General features: G+C 42.3%; 1 protein-coding gene across 1 annotated transcript in view; it reads right to left on the bottom strand.

The window, feature by feature from the left end:
- The window catches only part of HECA (hdc homolog, cell cycle regulator), a 45,671-nt gene extending 27,580 nt beyond the window's left edge, over positions 1-18,091 (bottom strand). The window contains exon 1 of the mRNA XM_002808398.4: positions 17,494-18,091. Coding sequence (XP_002808444.2) covers positions 17,494-17,764 — 271 coding nt within the window. The 5' untranslated portion in view covers positions 17,765-18,091. The remainder of the gene's footprint in view (positions 1-17,493) is intronic.
- Between the last annotated feature and the right edge of the window lie 1,324 nt (positions 18,092-19,415).

Genomic DNA, 19,415 nt, shown 5'->3' with positions numbered 1-19,415 from the left:
AAATGACAATGTTTACAATGAACTGGAAACTTTTCATTGATCCTCAGCATCTATTTAAGCCTTTAAAAAACTGGGTGTGACAACTTAAAAATGTACAAGAACCCTGGTTTTTTTCTAATTCTCTTAGGAGATACACAGCAAAAAAAAAGTTTGATTGATTAATACCTTCAGATCGGCATTCTGAAACCTTGACTATGATCATGTCATACACACATTCAGAAACCTCAGAAACTCGGACTAATGCTCCAAGTGCTTGGGTCATGTTCAAGGAGCTCCTGTAATTAGGCCCCAGCCTTGCTTTTCCATGTGATCACCAGCTATGGTAAAGTCTCTGCTTCAGCCTTGGCCCATCCCTGTGGCTGTAACATGGAAATTAGATGAGAAGAGATGGGAGTGCACAAAAAAGTTAACTGCAGCCCACTGATGCTCCACACTGTACCTCAAATTCACAGGGTGTTTAAGAATCATTTCCTATATACTACTAGGTACTCACAAAAATTAAAAATAAAAAAATTTTTAAAGAATCATTTCCTGATTAACTGGCAAGTATTATTTAAATGAAAACTCAAAAGGTTTTAATATAAATTTCCTCAAATATTTTTAAGATCTTTTTTTCTACTAAAAATAAAGACACTAAGCACTGCACATAAAGGAAGGCTAGTACTTACAAAAATATTTTGTCAACTTGTTTTAATTAGTATAGGAGCTACAATGAAATCACTTAAGCTTATCTGTCTTAACCTTTGATGTAATTTAACTTCCCCTTATGTTATTTCAGTGTGTGAACCTGCTCCAAAGTGGGTAGCAAATTGAACACAAGGCAATTACATTCAGTTAAACATGTTTTTCTTTGCTTAGAGTAGGATTTAAACACAAAGCTTTTACTCAGGCAAACCACTCTGTCAAAATAAACATGGAAGCTACACATACACACACATACACACACATAAAACCAACTCTTCAATACAGTTAACAACTTGGGTTTTTAACATTCTCTTAATATATTTAGTCCGTTCTCCTAGACCCACCATTTTCTTACTTTGAAATTAAAACCCACAAGTCTACCCAGCCTCAAATTCAAACTAAATTAAAAACTACAGGCTTCTATTTTACCTGTTATTTCCATTCTGGCTCTGACACTCTGATCTCAGTAAGAAATCACATCAATAATGATTATAAAGTAGAAGATTCATATTTTCCTTTCTAATAGAAGCCACGTCTAGACCCAAAAGAATATGGACCCAGAATATGCCTGGTTTAGGCTGAACATTAGGATGAAGATAATAGTATCATAGTTTATCCTAAACGTTTCTTAAAAGTATCAAAGTTTCACAGAATAGATATAGGACAATCGCTTTGGTCCAGATTCCACAAACTTTTTCTGAGCACAGGAAGGCTCACTTTCGGTGATGTGCCCAAGGCCATTCCGCTAGTAAGTGGCCGTCTCTCTTGTATTTCCACCCATACTGCACACAGGACAATCGAGAGCACAGAGCCAGCTTATATGGAGAGGCAGTGACCCCCCAGCTTTGTGTAACCAGATAGTAGTATGTAGTTCTACAATTAAGAATAGGATCTTATTCAAAATGTTCAATCCTCATATTAATCCTTAGAGTACTTAAAAAGTAGGTAAAAATAGTAATGGCAAAAATCACAAATTACTTTTGCACCAACCTAAGTAGGCCACGTTAAAAAAGTACTTAAACTCAATTACAGTATAAAGATTTCCTGACCCCAATCTTTGCACTCCTTAAAAATAACGACAGGCCGGGCGCGGTGGCCCACGCCTGTAATCCCAGCACTTTGGGAGGCCGAGATGGGCGGATCACGAGGTCGAGGTCAGGAGATCGAGACCATCCTGGCTAATACGGTGAAACCCCGTCTCTACTAAAAAAAATACAAAAAACTAGCTGGGCGAGGTGGCGGGCGCCTGTATTCCCAGCTACTCGGGAGGCTGAGGCAGGAGAATGGCATGAACCCGGGAGGTGGAGCTTGCAGTGAGCTGAGATCCAGCCACTGCACTCCAGCCTAGGCGACAGAGCGAGACTCCGTCTCAAAAAAATAAAAAATAAAAAATAAAAAATAAAATAACGACAATCTGCTCTAGTTAATAGAATTGCTAAACTCAAAAGAGGAGGATTTTCCTTCGAAAGAATGTAAAAAAACATCATTCTCTCAGTATGGAGAATATCAAATTAAGTAGCAGAAAAAGCACTGCCGGGAGAAACAGAAGTTCAGCCTGCCTTGCCTGCATTCTGTTTGGATCAATGGATTGAGTTAACACACCAACTCCCAAGATGATTTTAAGACTACTGTATTTAAATCAATAAAATCTCAGCACAATGTAGCTAAATTCATTTCCTTACCCTACGCATACACTAAAATAAAAGAAATCCTTACACTTCTTTGTTTTCCACAGGCCTTTCTGCCCTGCTGAACTTCCTGAAATACACTCCTTCTGCTCCCTGCATCCCTTCAAAATAACCTGGTAAAATGCTTTATAGTGATCACTCTGGCAGTCATTTTGCTAGGTTCTGGGGAGAAAAGACAAAGCTTTTGCCTGGGGCCACACTGCACAGCCTATTTCTGAAAAGCTGCATCAGCAACCAACAGGCAAGTTATAGAATCTGTTGCAACAAGGAAAAACTTGTCAAAGAAGAGGGCATGTCTAAGTCTTATCCATACCTCAGTAAAAATGAAAACTAGACTCAACAATCAGTCATGACTATGTCTTAGCCTAGCAGTTCACATATACTAACTTGAAGCAACTTGCTATAATATGATTTGATTTCAAGGGAGTATTTCATAAAATTTTCTAAGGAAAACTAAGTAAACTTAGAGTTACAGACTCCCATTGATAGTTTAAGCTAGTGATATTTTAACTAAATGTTCATTCCTTTTCCAATTACTAACTTTTGTGGAACACAGATACAATTTTATGGTATGACCATTCTCAAAGACCCAAAACTACTCATTTCAAAACCAGAGGGGAAAAATAATATAACATTTGTGAAAAGAGTTACCAAAAAAAAATCTAAAACTTACTTTCCACCATTAGAGAATTTGTTATATAACTATGATTATATTCAATATGTATTCCAAATGAATTCTAATTCATATGTCCAAAATTAATCAAGAAAAAAATATTTAAAATTATTTAAAATTATTCAAAGTCATATTTTTTATCATCTATTTCTTTTTTTCTTAGCCCCACTCCTACCCCCAAAGTCATCTTTAGATCACATATATCACAGAACATTAAAATATAAGTTGAGGAAAACTGATTAATTCCAAAGTCAAAAATTTCAAATCTGAATACCTCTCATGAATGAAGCTAACAAATTGTTTTTTGTCAGCCTAACCCCAAGAAGTATAATGATTCCATATAAAATATTGATACATACACATGACCAGTATTTCATACCCACAGAAACTGGATAAAATCCACAATATAGTTTGGTAAATTCACAATTCTATAACCTAATTTAAAATGCAAAACCTAAAAGGGAAGTAAGGAAACCACGAAAGTCTGGTGAACATTTCAAAATGCTTTTACAACAACATGCAAACTTCCACTCCATATGGTCCTAGAGGCAAGTAAAGAGGAGAAAGCGGAAAAGCGAATCAAAATATAAACTATGTGAGGCATAATTACAAATCCAGATGCACACTGTAAATCATGCAGCACAACAGGCCAAAAACAAGGCTCTGCTGATCAAATGGTTAAAATCTAAGTGGACTCTGCTGTTATAACAAAATCCAGGAGAGCTCGGGAACAGAATTGATCCACAGATCACAACAAAAGAATTCCAAAGTCAGCTATGCTCACACTAGTGAAAGAACCCTCCTCAAAACTTCAGTTACCTCAGTTTCTCCCCACTGTGGGATCAGAAAGGCCATTTGCAGTAGCTCCAGAAGGTCTCGTTCAAAAAACTGGACTTGCCCTGAGACCAGCAGGAGAATGAATACTACAGATTCTCTGGGCAAAATTTGCACAGCAAGAGCTCCCAGATCCAAACTTGCAGAGAAACGAAAGGCTCCCCCAGGCAGCAGAATACAGATTTGGAAGACCAGCATTCACTGCAAACTCCCTGGGGGAAAGCCAAGGTCAGCACTGGTTCTTCCAACAAATCAGTGTGTGCATTCATCTCTGGTTGGGAAGCAGCCACCCAACACCACATTACAAACAGAGAACCAAAAACTCACCTAGAAAAAACTAAAATCCCCAAATCATGGCACAATTTGCTTTTCCAAAAAGCTCTATGGTTTGAAAAATAAGCTCATCACAAACAGTATCATGTTATGCTCACTTTTGCAGATAAAACTTGGACTTGGCAAGGTTCAGCAGTCTTGCAAAATGGCAGAGCCAGATCTTCACCTATAACCTGTGTCTCCCAAATCTCACACTCTTTAGAACAGGAATGAGTTTGGAAACCTCTTCCAAATCACAGACATCTGAGAAGGCACAAAGGCTGCCTGCATCAGCATGATGCATGGTGTGTGAATAAACTCTTGGTTCAGTTGAGTGCTATGTTCTCATTTTATTAATATACACATGTAATTTCAGTTCAAGTGCCAGAAGGAGAAAAACAAGAACTTTCTTATGATTCAGCATTTAAGTCTGTTATTATGAGCAACTTATGGGCAATTTAGCCTTAAGAGGCCTCAGTTTGCAGCCTGGTTCTTGAGAAGAGGCAATTACAAGTAAATAATGAGTCTTTATCTACAAGTGTCAAAGTCCTACATAGCTGGAAAAAAACTACAAGGGATTTTAGAAATGTGCAAGAAGAGACGGGTATTGAGCACTGGAGCTCACCTGTTGACATGACAGCAGTGAGTGGCCAGAGACTCGGACAGGAGGTAAGGGAGGGCAGCAGAAGTTGCAACCAATTTTTTTTTTTTTTTTTTTTTTTGAGACAGAGTCTCGCTCTAATGCCCAAGCTGGAGTTCAGAGGCATGATCTCAGCTCACTGCAACCTCCACCTCCTGGGTTCAAGCGATTCTCCTGTCTCAGCCTCATGAGTAGCTGGGGATTACAGGCATGCACCACCATGCCCAGCTAATTTTTGCATTTTTAGTAGAGACATGGGGTTTCCCCATGTTGGCCAAGTTGGTCTCGAACTCTTGACCTCAAGCGATCTGCCTGCCTCAGCCTCCCAAAGTGCTGAGATTACAGGCGTGAGCCACCACACCTGGCGGGTTGCAACCAATTCTGAGAAACAGAGCCTTCCAAATTAAAAAGTAAACACAATCTCATAAATGTAATAGCATTACTGTGCACTGGTATACAAATGAACTCAAAGTTGCTAACTTTATGCCATGCCCAAACTGCTTTGCCTACAAGTAATTTCACAACTTTCCTCACGCTCCCTTACCTTTACCTTTATTTCTATATGGATGTTAACATAATCATACAAAACTGTAAAATTTCTAACCAGCAAAGACAACCATAAACAAGTCTGAAAAACAAACAATAAACTAGGGAAAGCTATGTCAAAAAGTACCCTGAATATACAAACACTTTGTGAAAATCAGTAAGAACACAAATACCCTATTAGTAAAATGGACAAAAATCACAAGCAAGAAAAAAAATACAAATGATCAATATAAATATAAAAAGATATTCACTGACAATCCAACAAATGCAAATATTAACACAATGAGATGTGATTTTTCATCCATCTGATTGGCAAAGATGAAAATGATTATCGAAATTTACATTACAGAGTGTGAAGAAACTATCGCCACTGATGGTGTAAACTGGCAAACCTCGTCTGTAGGAGCAGTTTGGCAATATGTATCAAACCAGTGATCCTACTGCTAGGACTTTACCCTAAAGATAATCACATGCTAGTTATGAACTCTGGTCCATTAAGTACAGGAAGTGCCAGTTCAAATGTTCACAATCTCCCGAGCCAAGACCAGGAAGTCCTTCTGTGATGGAAGGATCAGATCAACATACGTGTACAATGTGTGAATAAAGTGCTCCCTTGGTCAAGTATTTTGTTTTACAAATGTAATTTCAGTTCAAGTACCAGAATGACAAGCATAAGGCTTTTTTCTTTTTTGAGACAGTATCTCGCTCTATCACCCAGGCCAGACACAGCTCACTGCAACCCCTTCCTCCTAGGCTCAAGCAATCTTCCCACCTCAGCCTCCCGAGTAGCTGGGACTACAGGCACGCACCACCACATCTGGCTAATTTTTGTATTTTTGCAGAGGCGGGGTTTTGTCATGTTGCCCAAGCTGGTTTCAAACTCCTGGACTCAAGTGTTTCGCCCACCTCAGCCTCCTAAAGTGCTGGGATTATAGGCATGAGCCACTATGCCCAACCCACAAGACCTTTTAAAAGTAATGTAAATGTCCCTATTCAGTATAAAAACCATACTGGTGTTTTCATACTGAATTTCAGTCCTGTCCTCTAAAAACCTGCATATAGTTTTTCATTATTTCTGTACATATGTGTGTGAGTCAAGACGGACCCAACATCAAGATTCCAACTATACAGCATGGGGGTCAGGCACACTTCCCTACAGCCAAGCCTATTCTCAGAGCAAGAAGGGAAGGCCATCTCAGAAGCTTACTGTCCTCATACTCAAATGTAGACTGCGGACTACAGGGATCACACCTAACTCCTATTAAACACTAAAAAAGGGGAGCTGTGGCATCTTCACTGTTCCTGTCACTAGGAATGGCTGCTTCTCCTTTCTGTGAGTTCTACAGCCCCAACACACCAATCACCCAGGAATCTTCTCTAATTTGCTTCTGCACTACAGCATATCACCTTCACTACTAAAACTATATGTCTAACATAGTGGAACTGTATCATTACTGAGGTAAAGAAAGTCACTGACACATAGGCACTGCCCAGTAAGAACGGATCCAAGGAGCTGGAAACCATTTAGAAGAATTCTTTGAGCTTCCCTGTGTTTTTAGGTATGTACAATTCTGCCTCCACCGCTGCAGGCACTTCTTATTTTTAATGCCAGGCCCTCTTCATGGCTTCTGGCAGCACTGTTCTGGGCTCTCCGTGTCTGTTCATTGACACCTATCACCAGCCATCTCGGGCTCCCGCTCTCAGATTACAGACTGTACCTGCTGCCAATCAAAAATAGTCAGAACTTGATTCTGTACATTTCTGTTTTGACTTCTGCCCACTGAGCTGTGTTAAGCATAACAACTAGTGTGTTACCTTAGTAAGTTGTGTTATACTAAATATTATACTGAAATAAGCATCACAATCAGGAGTGCTCATTTATAAAATGAAAACAAAACTTGTGATTCAGTTTCAACATTAGTGTCAAAAGACTCTCCTGAGATGACTTTATAACTTGAAGGAATATGATCTAAAGTATAATCAAACCTATGCTCACCCCTAGGGAAAAACATACATTTTCAATGTGGCAAGTAGCTGCTTAACTTACCTGAGCAATTTGATACCTTACTAACTTTTGTCTGAATTCATCCTCTTGATCAGCGTTAGGAAGGAACAGACCTTAAGGCATTCTATTTTTAATGAATTTCCAATAAAATGAAATAAAGAGAAATGTGAATTATGACACCTGGACCATCTTTTCCTATCTGACTATCTGTAATTGTTCTTGGTGGGAAGGGGGGTAATATGATTTGAGTGGCAATATATTTTGAAGCGGTCCAGAATATGCCACTGTGGCATAAAAATTAAAGAGCTGAAAGTGATTAAGCTCCTGAAATCTCTTACTGGCCTAAAAGCAGAGGCTCTCAAAAGAATTCGATTAACATAAATCCCCTCCCCAGGAGCAACCAAGGAAGAGTGACTCATCACCAGAGATGAGAAGTCTTCACCCCACACCAAGTTGATATTACCACAAAACGATCGTATCTTCCATGTATTCTCCAAAAGGCCCACTTATCTTTCCAAAAAGTCCTCTGTTTTCCCATAAGTTCTCTTTTCTCCCCTCCCCCTTCCCCTATTAAAATAACATACAAGCCCCTGCTTCTAACCGCTCCTTTGAGTCACATTTTTCTATGATTAAATGTCTTTTATCTTGCAATCTGTCTCTTGCCAGTTTAACTTGCAGACCCTCAATCACTAAGCCTAAGAGAGTAGAGAAAGTTTCTTCTCCTTGACAATTTAAATCTATGGAATACACTATGAGTATATATGAGAACAATGCTAACTTTCTCATTAAATGCCATCTAAGCAATTATGTGACTACATTCAACACTTGGTCTTCCTCTTTCCTCACTTTTTTTTAAGCTTCCTCTTAATATCTTTCTTGTTTCTCACTCTTAGACTTTTCAAGTATTACCCTTATCTGTATAATTTAGCCAAAATAATTTGTCTGAAAAATCGTAACGTTTTAAAGTATTACAAATGCTACTGACTTTTTGCTAGTTTATAAAAAGCTCTCAAGTACAATTAAGCTAAAACATCCTGTTGATTAAATAAAGCAAGTTGCTATTTCACTAACCACTGAAAACTGGAAGCTTTCTGAAATATACAAAATTAAAACACACACAGTCACACTGTACAAAATAGCATCTCCCCTCACTAGAGTTTATTGTTTTAAAAACTGGTAAGATGTTGACAAAAATAAAATGACAAACCAAGATAATTAGTACAACTTGGCACAGAGATATACACTTTCTACCTAGGTATGAAAAATAAGCCATAGAGACAAGCCCCTGCTTCTAGAGAAAATCTTATCTGCTCAGATGGTCCCAATCCCTCCCCCTGGCATCTAGTTCTCTGATGTTAACCTCAATTAGTAACCTCACATGGCTCAGAAAGCATGGGGCTGCTGCTGCCCACAATTAAGACAGGCTTTCCATACAGGAGTCTTGGATCCTGCAACACTGTCATCCTGATGGGCAGAAAAGCAGCAAGGGCCATGTGCAATCTGCTTCATTGATCAGCAGACCCACAATTGAGGGTCCATGGCAGGCACCACCTCCAATCCTTTATTAGCTGTATTAAAAGATACTCATTCTGTTAAAATATATAATTTTACAAACTTGTCAACAACCTATGATTACCCCCTTTTCAAATTCAGCTGACCATGTCCTTGCTTATAAACCTAGGGGGGCGGTTCTCCACTGGCTACAAAACATCCAGATTTGACTGTCTGACCCAGCCCCCTTTCCAGCCTCCAGTCCTACCACAGTGCCTGACACGAGCCACATCAAACTCTTGGAGCAACCAGAACTCAAGGCCCTTTCTCACCTCCCTCTGTTTGGAACATCCTCTCTCTATCTTTAGAATTCACTGTCTCTCTTCCTGTAAGACTCAGCTCAAATGTCCCCTCCTCCAGGAAACATCATTTTCCCCACTGGGTACCCACAGTACCTTATCATGGCTCTTGTTTCCATGTCTCTCTGCCAGCTTCACAGTGAGCCCTTGAGGGTGTGGATTCTGATGCCCCCAAGTATAATTTAACATTGTACTTCTCAGTCATAGGAGACAGTAGGTGCATAATAAATATGTAGTAAATGGATGAGCGCATAAACAATGAATGAGGACCTAATGAATCCAGTAGTTGCCTAGAGAGAGGGAAGGGTCTTGTGTTTAATTCTCAGTAACACTAAGCCCTGGCTGATCCCCCAAAGTACAACCTGTGCTCCTCACCTCCTTCAGCTACACAACTCCACATACTCACGTGACTTCTCCATCTTCAAATCCAGTACTTAGATTTAACCCAATATTCTGCCATTCATATGTTCCTGCTCTTTCACAGTTGCCCCTGTTTAATACATATAATAACTTACTTGCATTTCTTTCTTTTTTTTTTTTTTTTTTTTTTTTGAGACGGAGTCTCGCTCTGTCGCCAGACTAGAGTGCAGTGGCGCAATCTCGGCTCACTGCAATCTCCACCTCCCGGGTTCAAGCGATTCTCCTGCCTCAGCCTCCTGAGTAGCTGGGATTACAGGCACGTGCCACCACATCTAGCTAATTTTTGTATTTTTAGTAGAGATGGGGTTTCACCATGTTGGCCAAGATGGTCTCCATCTCCTGACCTCGTGATCTGCCTGCCTCAGCCTCCTGAAGTGCTGGGATTACAGGCGTGAGCCACCATGCCCGGCAGCATTTATTTCTAGATAAGGAAGATGTACCCATTTTTACATGTTGCTTTTTGCTTGCTTATTTTTAGCTAAATTATCTGATTTTTTTCCCAGTAAACTATAAGGAAGAGAAGATGGAGGAAGAGTAGATAATCATTTTGAATCAAAGCAGTGCTTGAATAAAAACGTGCATGGTACTATAGTCTTTTTCCACATTAATGTCTTAGTGTCTGTTCTTAACAGCACAATGGCTTAACAAGTTTTTTAGTTGGATAAGGTTGAACAAACCACAAAATTTATAAAGTTGTTGTTGACAAGGCTCATATCTGCCAGGCCCTGTGCCAAAGTCTTTCACATATATTGTTTTCCTTCAAAAAAAACACCCCAAAGGATTGCATTTAGAAAACAGAGGCTGAGAAAAGTTAGATAGCTTGCCCCAAAGCCATTGTGCTAGTAAGTTATGGCACCTAGCTTTACATCCAGGCCTGAAGTACCCAGTCTTTTTTCACTAAAACTTTAAAAACTCCAGACCTTACTTTATAAGATTAGAATCATGATGCAGACAGAATTTCAAAGGTCTATGCTTTCATCTTCACTAACTCTATCATCAGTTACTAAAATATCATCTACACATTATTACTATTTTTTTGAGACGAAGTCTCACTGTCGCCAGGCTGGAGTGCAATGGCTCGGTATCGGCTCACTGCAACCTCCACCTCATGGGTTCAAGCAATTCTCCTGCCTCAGCCTCCCGAGTAGCTGAGATTGCAGGAGCCCGCAACCATGCCCGGCTAATTTTTGTATTTTTAGTAGAGAGACAGAGTTTCACCATGTTGGTCAGACTGGTCTCGAACTCCTGACCTTGTGATCCGCCCGCCTCGGCCTCCAAAAGTGCTGGGATTACAGTCGTGAGCCACCATTGCCCAGCCACCATTAATACTTTTTAAAATCTCTGTATGCTACCAAATCACTAAAGACTACAGAAGTCTCCAACAGAAATACATTCAGCCTTGGAAAGTCCCCCTATGTATGATAGCATCTGCTCCAAATTCCGGATGCAAATGCGGCCCTCCAGTTGCTAAGACATTTTGGAGAATTTGCTGAGCAATTCTCCAGCATCCCTTTAAAACAACCACGGAATGATGAGACCATGGGAAAAGTACCCTGATCACAGCAATGTCGAACTGGTACAACCTTTCAACAGGGCAATGTGTCAGCATGTATTAAAAGTCATGAAAATATGCATATCCTTTGACATAGCAAGTCCATAGGAAGAATTTTTCCTCAGTACATGCTATGGTTTGAATGTTTGTGTCCCTCCAAGATTCATGCTGAAACTTAATCCCCAGTGCAACAGTATTATGAGGTGGAGCCTTTAGAAGGTGTTTAGGCCACGGCCGGGCGTGGCGGCTCATGCCTGTAATCTCAGCACTTCAGGAGGCCAAGGCAAGCGGATCATGAGGTCAAGACATCGAGACCATCCTGACCAACATGGTGAAACCCTGTCTCTACTAAAAATACTAAAATTAGCTAGGCATGGTGGCACATGCCTGTAGTCCCGGCTACTAGGGAGGCTGAGGCAGAAGAATCGCTTGAACCTGGGAGGTGGAGGGTGCAGTGAGTGGAGATCACGCCACTGCACTCCAGCCTGGCGACATAGGGAGGCTTCGTCTCAAAAAAAAAAAAAAAAAAAAAAAGAAGGTGTTTAGGCCATGAGGGCTCTCATAAATGGGATTAGAACCCTCATAAGAGTGCTTGAAGGAACAAGTTCATCCCTTTCACCTTTTCTGCCATGTAAGGATGCTGTGATTCTCACCAGCTACAGAATCTGCTGGCTGTGACCTTGGAATTCCCAGCTTCTAGAACTGTGAGAAATAAAATTCTATTGTTATAAATTATCCAGACTGAGGTATTTTGTTGTGGCAGCAGAAACAAACTAAAACATGAAGTAATTAAGTGGACAAATGCCCAGAAATATATGAATAAGAACCTAAAGGTAAACAATAGTGGAATGATCAAATTTCCAAGGTGCAGACATATGACGATGCACCGGTATATTTACTGCTCTGCTAAAATGTCCACAAACGATTCTATGTGTAAAAATCAGATTATAATATATATGACTTTCTTTTTACAGAAACTGTATACGTACTTTTAAAAGTTTTGTGAGAAAAAAAAATTTAAGGCTGCAAGAACATATATCAAAATACTAATAATGTTGATCTCTTAAGTGGTGGAATTATGTGTTTAACCAGAAAGGCAAGGAAAGCTTTTTTCTACAATGCTTATTTTATTACTGGTAAAATAATAAAATTACACAATATTTTCAAATAAATAAAGCCCTTAAAAATGCCAAAGAGTTGGTGATCAAAATGAGTCAGGACAGATTTTTTTTTTTTTTCCCTGTAAAGAATCTCTTCTGATACCTTCAAGTTCTTTAAATTATTCATAGCTAAAAGCCTGAAGTAAACTCATAGGAGGATTAAGCTGCAAGAGATTTTCCCATTTTATCTCCTGTTTTCAATTCTCCATAGAATGAAATTTTTGGACTTACAGGAAAATTGACATTGAAGGTTTAGTTTCTAGAACTTAAGGACAGATCACAGGTCCTGTAACAAGTAAAGAATGAGAGAAAGACGAGACTGTGCATAGAGTGCCATGAACGGCGCACAGAAGAGCTCTTCACTTTAATACACAAAGTGTACAGGAAGAATCTTTGATGCATGAGGCAATATTTTCTGCCAATCTCCATTATAAAGGTGAATTTCAAAAGACAACATCCAAAGGCAAATACTTCTGAAGACCCAAAAAACTGACTTCTAGATAAGGCAAGAAAATGTTTTCTAAGATTATAATGGTAGTCTATATACCTTAAATCCTCAACAGATACTCCTTGATTTGAAAACAAACAGCAAGCAAACATTTTTCATTTTCCTTCTGATGGATATAGGTAATTTAAATGTAGTAGGAATTAAAGTAAACATCTAAAAAGAAACTACTTAAAATATACTACAAACCTGGGTTATAAAAAGTGTCTTTAGTGACCTAAATATGCAGCAAAATACAAATCCTGTGCATAGTGAGCAGGTGGTACTCCAAAAAAATCTACTTGTAAACAGATATATGGAATTCAGAACGCATTTTCCCATGGAAACATTGTTATAAAGGTGGTTAATTCCCAGTCTCCTCCACAAAGTCTATTTAGTTGTTAGTGAGAAATATTTATCCCACACCTGTATTATGTGAATGGTACTGGTGGTCTAAATGAAGACATCCATAATGCTAGGGGAATAAGAATGGCTCTCCTTTCACTCAGAGCTGAAGCTTCTCAGTTGAGTCCTTCTCCACAAAGGGTTTCCAGGTAAAGAGATGCCACCCTCAAGGTCATACTCTCTTCCTGTAGGGAGCCCAAGTTGAAATGATCAGTCAACTGGGAGTCAGGGGAGTGTGTGCAAGAAGGCCCTGCCCCTATTATTTAAGGTGAGATAATTCTGAAAGGCCATCCCACCTCCAGAGCTCCCCAAGAGAGGGTCAACTGGGGTCTCTGTTACAGATGCAACACAGTTCAACTCCTGCTTCTGCCCAATTCTGCTTCCTTCCCTCCTCCACTAGGAACGATGCCAAGAGCACTCCCAGTAAACCTCCAGCACGTGTATCTCTGCTCAGACTATTTCCAGGATCTAAGATAAACAGCTAACACTTCATAAGCTGGTACTGTAAGTCAGACATTGTTCTAATCTATCTAGTGTATGTAATCTATTTATTTTAAATATATTATATAGATATTTTACTACATCTGTATGGGTAGGTACTACAATCCCATTTTACAAAGCAGAAACCAAGGCTCAGAGAAGTTAAATGACTTGCCCAAGGTCATTTGACAGCCAATTTGAAGAGCCAGAATTTGAATTTAGGTCCACCAAATGGAAAGCCAATCTCTATGCAAACGAACTCCATCTGCTAGAAACAGTTCCATGAATTAAGGCAGACTCTGCTGCCCACGGGTTCTGGTGTCAGTCAGGAATAAGTGGAGTGATGGACCATGGTCATCCAGTAACAGGAATTTATAAAAGTACTTAAGAGCCAGGCCCATTGAAAACTAGATATACCATGATCAAGGTTTCAAATACTTTTAGTCCTGAAGCAAAATTGCAGAGGCCTAATGGAACCAGAATGAAACTACATATCTACCTTTTGATAACTAGATTCTAAATATAACCATTGGTAATCTTGTGTACCTACAATGAAAATGCAAACAGTATGTGTGCAGACAGATTACTACGTAGGAAGAGGATGGGGTGGTCTTTTACTCCAATCCCTGAAAAATAGACCTCATAAACTAGTATCTTAAAATTAGTATCCAATAAATTTATTATTAGAGGTATGATATCCTAAGAATATTAAACTTACTCAAGATGCACAACTGCAGCCAGTTCAACTTCTCCAACCACAACTATACCACAGCTTCCCCAAGCTCTCCCTAGCTAGTAATCTTCCTTTATAGAATAAGTATTTATGCCCACTTGACAAACTGAACAAAATAAAAGCTAATATTGCCCTGCCCTGGCGGCCACACTGCCCAAGAGCTACAAGACACAAAACCACTCTATAAACTCCAAACAACTACAAATAAACACTATTAATTTTAAGTGAAGTCATTAAGTTTGCATGTTTGTAGATGCAGATAGCTGACTTGAACAGTGAAAACAAACTATTTACAATTTTCAGCAAATATCAAGTACCTCCTTTCTTGTAATAATTACTTGATTTGTAATATTCGTAATTACAAAACCTAATGTCACGGTTAAGTAAAAAATTGAAATACACTTAAAACTAGTACCAATAACAATTTTAACATTAAAAATCCAAATATTGGTCCTTAGTTGATTTTAAGAATTGACACATCTCTTGCCCCTTCGTTTAAAAATTCACCAATAACACCTCTCCCAAACCTAAAGTATAGCTGTAAATAGCAAAGAAAAAAAGAAAGAAAGAAAGCAAAGCAAAAAAAAAAAAAAAGGCATTTGTAATTTCCGTATTCATTGATTTTGCACACAGGAGTCCTCAGCATACAAGTTCAGTTATCATCAACTGCAGAATTGAGGGGGGGTTCTTCAAATTAAGGTGAATCATTCACGTAGACTTCACACCAAGTCAGAACCAAGAACTGGGCATCATAAAATCTGGTTCACTCCTCTAATACAAGTTACATTCTCTGCCCCTGACTATGGGAATGTTGGCCCATTCCTTTTTCTCTCTGACTTTCACTTAAGCTCCTAATCAGAAACACAGCTCTTCACATACACTGTGCTGCTAAATATACTTGAGTTTGCCACTTCAGAGAATAATAGGGGCCCCTTAACCAGTTTGATATGTACAAACTAGGAGGTACAAGTAGCCTAAGAAAAAAATTTCCTCTCACCACCTTAAAGTGGACTAATCTTTTGGAGTAAGAAAAATAAAAGGAAACTGAGAACTTGAGGCTTCCACATAGGGCAAAAAAAAAAGGAGGCGGTGGGGGAGGGGGTGGCAGAGCAAACCAAAACCACCAGCAGAACAGGAATGCAAGCTCCCTGAGGACCAGGATGTCTCCTCTTAATTACCGCTGGATCCCTTAGTATTGAACACGGTACTTGGAACACTGCAGGTAGTTAATCCTTTTTGAATGAATAAACGAAAGCTGTCATCATTGTTCATGCACTCTTTGTGAGAAACCTTAAGCTCATTATATATGTAACCTTTAAAATAACAAGAACTGGGAGCATAATAGGGAAGGGACACTCCGAGCCTCTCAATAACGCTAGGAGGGAGCCAGGGTAATTTTTTTTTTCAAGTTTACACATGAGGAAATTGAGGCTCAGGAAGACTGACCTTTCCAAGATGACGAAGCTCTAAATGGCTGAGCTAGGAGTCTGTCCTACCCAGAGTCTGAGCACCTTTCTCTCTGCCACATCAATACCAAAATGAAGGTTAAAGCCAGGAGAAAAACGAAAGAACATGAAGAACACAGGCTACCCAAAACTAGTATTGAGACATTCACAAACGGGGTAAGTTTGTTTCTGAAAATAAATAAATAAATCTTCCTATTTCAATATTGCAGAGACACAGCCAACGGGGCCTACAGTTCTGTTTCTAACAGGCGACATTCAGCCGCCTATGTTCAGAGCGCTATAGGTTGCTTGTAAATGTAGGTGCCCTGTTTAAAAAGTTCCTGATCTGGCCGGGCGTGGCGACTCACGCCTGTAATCCCAGCACTTTGGGAGGCCGAGATGGGCGGATCACGAGGTCAGGAATTCGAGACCAGCCTGGCCAACATGGTGAAACCCTGTCTCTACTAAAAATAACACAAATTAGCCCGGCGTGGTGGTGGGGGCCTGTAATCCCAGCTACTCGGGAGGCTGAAGCAGGAGAATCGCTTCAAACCGGAAGGCGGAGGTTGCAGTGAGCCGAGATCGCGCCACTACACTCCAGCCTGGGCGAAATTGCTAAACTCCGTCTAAAAAAAAAAAAAAGTGCCTGATCTACATAAAGAATGGTTTAAAAACCTGAAAACCTGAAGCTGTAAATTAAAAGCCAGATATAACAATTCAAGTCTCCCTTCATTAAAATACCTAGGTTGTCTTCCTGGAAAAAGTGCCTGACTAGAGGAATTCAAAGAACTGTCCAAATGAGTAAAAGTGTTTGCCCAGCACCTTCTAACGAAAACCACGGCTCTGTAATGAGAACAGAAATCCTGTCACATCTTGGCCAGTTCCTAAGTGTCCCCTCAAAAAGAGCATTCAGGCGCTACCTAAGATTATAAAGCTTCCTTCTGACAATGTTAAGCAGAATGACATAGAGAATGATTTTTTTTTTTTAACTACGGGCTGAGAACGGAAGTCAAGTTCAGATTCTCTTCCTTCCTCAAGCAAGCCAAAAAATTAAGAGCAAACACAGAGGCCCTAAATGTCTCGAGGCCTCTTCACCTGTGGCGATCGACGCAGCAAGCCTGGGTGTGCTGAGAATTGAGGCTCTCCCTTACTCCGGGGGTTATGGGTGGCCTGGGAGCACCGAGAAGAATGAACCGGTGCCTAAGTTTTCAGTCGGATCATTCTTCTCAACTTGGGCGGCTCTTTCCTCCCTTCCTTCCTCCCTGCGGCCCGGCACACACGGCGGGGCAGTGCCAGCGCGGGCAGCAGGCTGGGCCCGAGGGCAGCGCTGCCGCAGCCTGGAGTCCCTCAGAGTGTGGGGCGCGGGCTGCCCCCCGCGCGGACACCCGGCACGGGCCGCAGATCCGTCCCCGCCGCCAGGCGTGGGGACCGCGAAGGGGCAGCCGCGGCGGGGCGGAGGGGCGGGGTGAGCACTTCCTGACTCTCGCATTGTCCACGCACCGCCCGCGCCACCCAGGGCCCCGCCACCGCGCCGTCCCCGTCGGGGAGGAAGTTGGCGCTCTCCCCGCCAGCCCCGTCTTACCGTTTTTGGCATCGCCCGCGGCTGCAGCCCCCGCGGCGGCCGCGGCGTTCGCGGCGCCAGTCCCCGCGCCTCCTGCGCCCGCCGCGCCTCCGGTGCCCGGCGCACCCGCCGCCGCCGCCCCGCAGCCGGCAGCCGCCGCCAGGGCCCCCCCGGCCGCCGCTCCTGCCGCGCCCGCCGCTGCCAGGGCCCCGGCTCCATTTTCCTGCTCGTCGCCGCTGCTGTTGGCGCGCTTGTTTTTGCGGCCGCCTTTGCTGTTTTTGGGGTTGGGCATCTCGCTCGCGAGCGTCCAGGTAGGTGCCCGGCGTCAGCGAAGGCGGATCCCAGCTGCACGGCCGCTCCCGGCCCTGCGCGAAGCCGGCTCCGGGAAAGAACGGAGGGCGCGAGCCGGCGATTCCCTCGGCACCCGTCTAGCCGCACGGCCCGTGCCGCGCCATCCCGGCCGCCGCGCCCTCTCCGGCTTCCTGGAGCCGGCACGCGGCTACCCGAGGCTCGCAGCCGCGCGGGCGCCGCGGGCCCGGGGCGCGAGCGAGACTCTCCCGAGCCGGAGGGAAAAGGCGGGTCTCCGGCTTGTTTTGATTCGGCTGCGCTGACACGCTCTGGGCCCGCCCCCTCCCGTGACGACACTGGGGATTCGGCCTGGCCGCGCCCACCAGGTGACCTCACGGCTGACGGGACCGCCCGCGTGACGTCACGCCGCGCGCGGGGCCGGGCCACCTCCAGTGACGTCATCCAGGCCTCCCCACCCCGGCCTCCTGGACTCCTGGGTGTTCGTGAGCCGCCCTGTTTGACTTGCTCCACCCGCCAGCGCGGTGGCATGTGGAGTTCTTTGGTGGCCTCCTGACTTTAATGTAATTGAGGCTTAGAACAATATGGTCTGGAAAAATAAGCTGTGACTAGAGCAAGAATGGAAAACAAAGGATTTTGGATTAATAACTCATTCAAAGGCTATGCCCGTCAGTAACAGTAATGAAAGAAATAGGGGACCGGGCGCGGTGACTCATGCCTGTAATCCCAGCACTTTGGAAGGCCGAGGCGGATGGATCACGAGTTCAAGAGATCGAGACCATCCTGGTCAACATGGTGAAACCCCGTCTCTACTAAAAATACAAAAAAAATTAGCTGGGCGTGGTGGCGTGCGCCTGTAGTCCCAGCTACTCGGGAGGCTGAAGCAGGAGAATCACTTGAACCTGGAAGCCAAGATCGCGCCACTGCACTCCAGCTTGGGCAACACAGCAAGACTCTGTCTCAAAAAAAGAAAAGAAAAAAAGAAACAGGGTAGGGTTCCCAGACAATGGGGATGAACACCAGGGTCTTGAATGGGAGCCTTCACAGTCTGGTGGTGAAAACAATTCATTGAAACAAGACCCATCATCCAGGGATGTAACTAGATGTTGCCTGGACTTTGAAGCAGTCCCTGCTTGGGGGGAACCCATCCCTATGCGTAGGGCTCAGTTGTCCTGAAAGATGGGTAGCCAGGTTATGAGCAGTAGGAGATTAGGTGATACCTGTGAAGACAGGCAACATGAGGGCAGGGGACCCCTGGGAAGAGCTCCCCTTGATCTCTTTCTGCAATTCTGTTCTGCCTTTTCAGCCAACTCCTTCCCTTCCTTCAGGTCTCAGCTCAAATACATCACTTCCACAGAGACCTTCCCAGGAGAGCTGTCAGAAGTTCCACCCTGTTATTTTCCTCCTCCATCTCTAATTATGTTGGCAATGTACGTGTTTACTTATTTCTTGCATATCTCCCTCTCACTCAAATGAAACCTCCATGGATAGATTTTATCTGCCTTGGGCACATCAGAGAACAGCTAGCATACATTTCTTGAATGTATAAATTAGGTTCTTTCCTCACGAACTGTGGAGGAAAGACTAGTTTAGCTGACAGCTTTACAGTGTTCCCCTTTTATAGTGTAATTTTTAAT

The sequence above is a fragment of the Macaca mulatta genome, chromosome 4, assembly GCF_049350105.2.
Source record: "Macaca mulatta isolate MMU2019108-1 chromosome 4, T2T-MMU8v2.0, whole genome shotgun sequence".
In the NCBI taxonomy this organism is placed as follows: domain Eukaryota; kingdom Metazoa; phylum Chordata; class Mammalia; order Primates; family Cercopithecidae; genus Macaca; species Macaca mulatta.
Note: the sequence above shows the minus strand (reverse complement) of the source record. Positions and strands in the feature narration are given on the sequence as shown.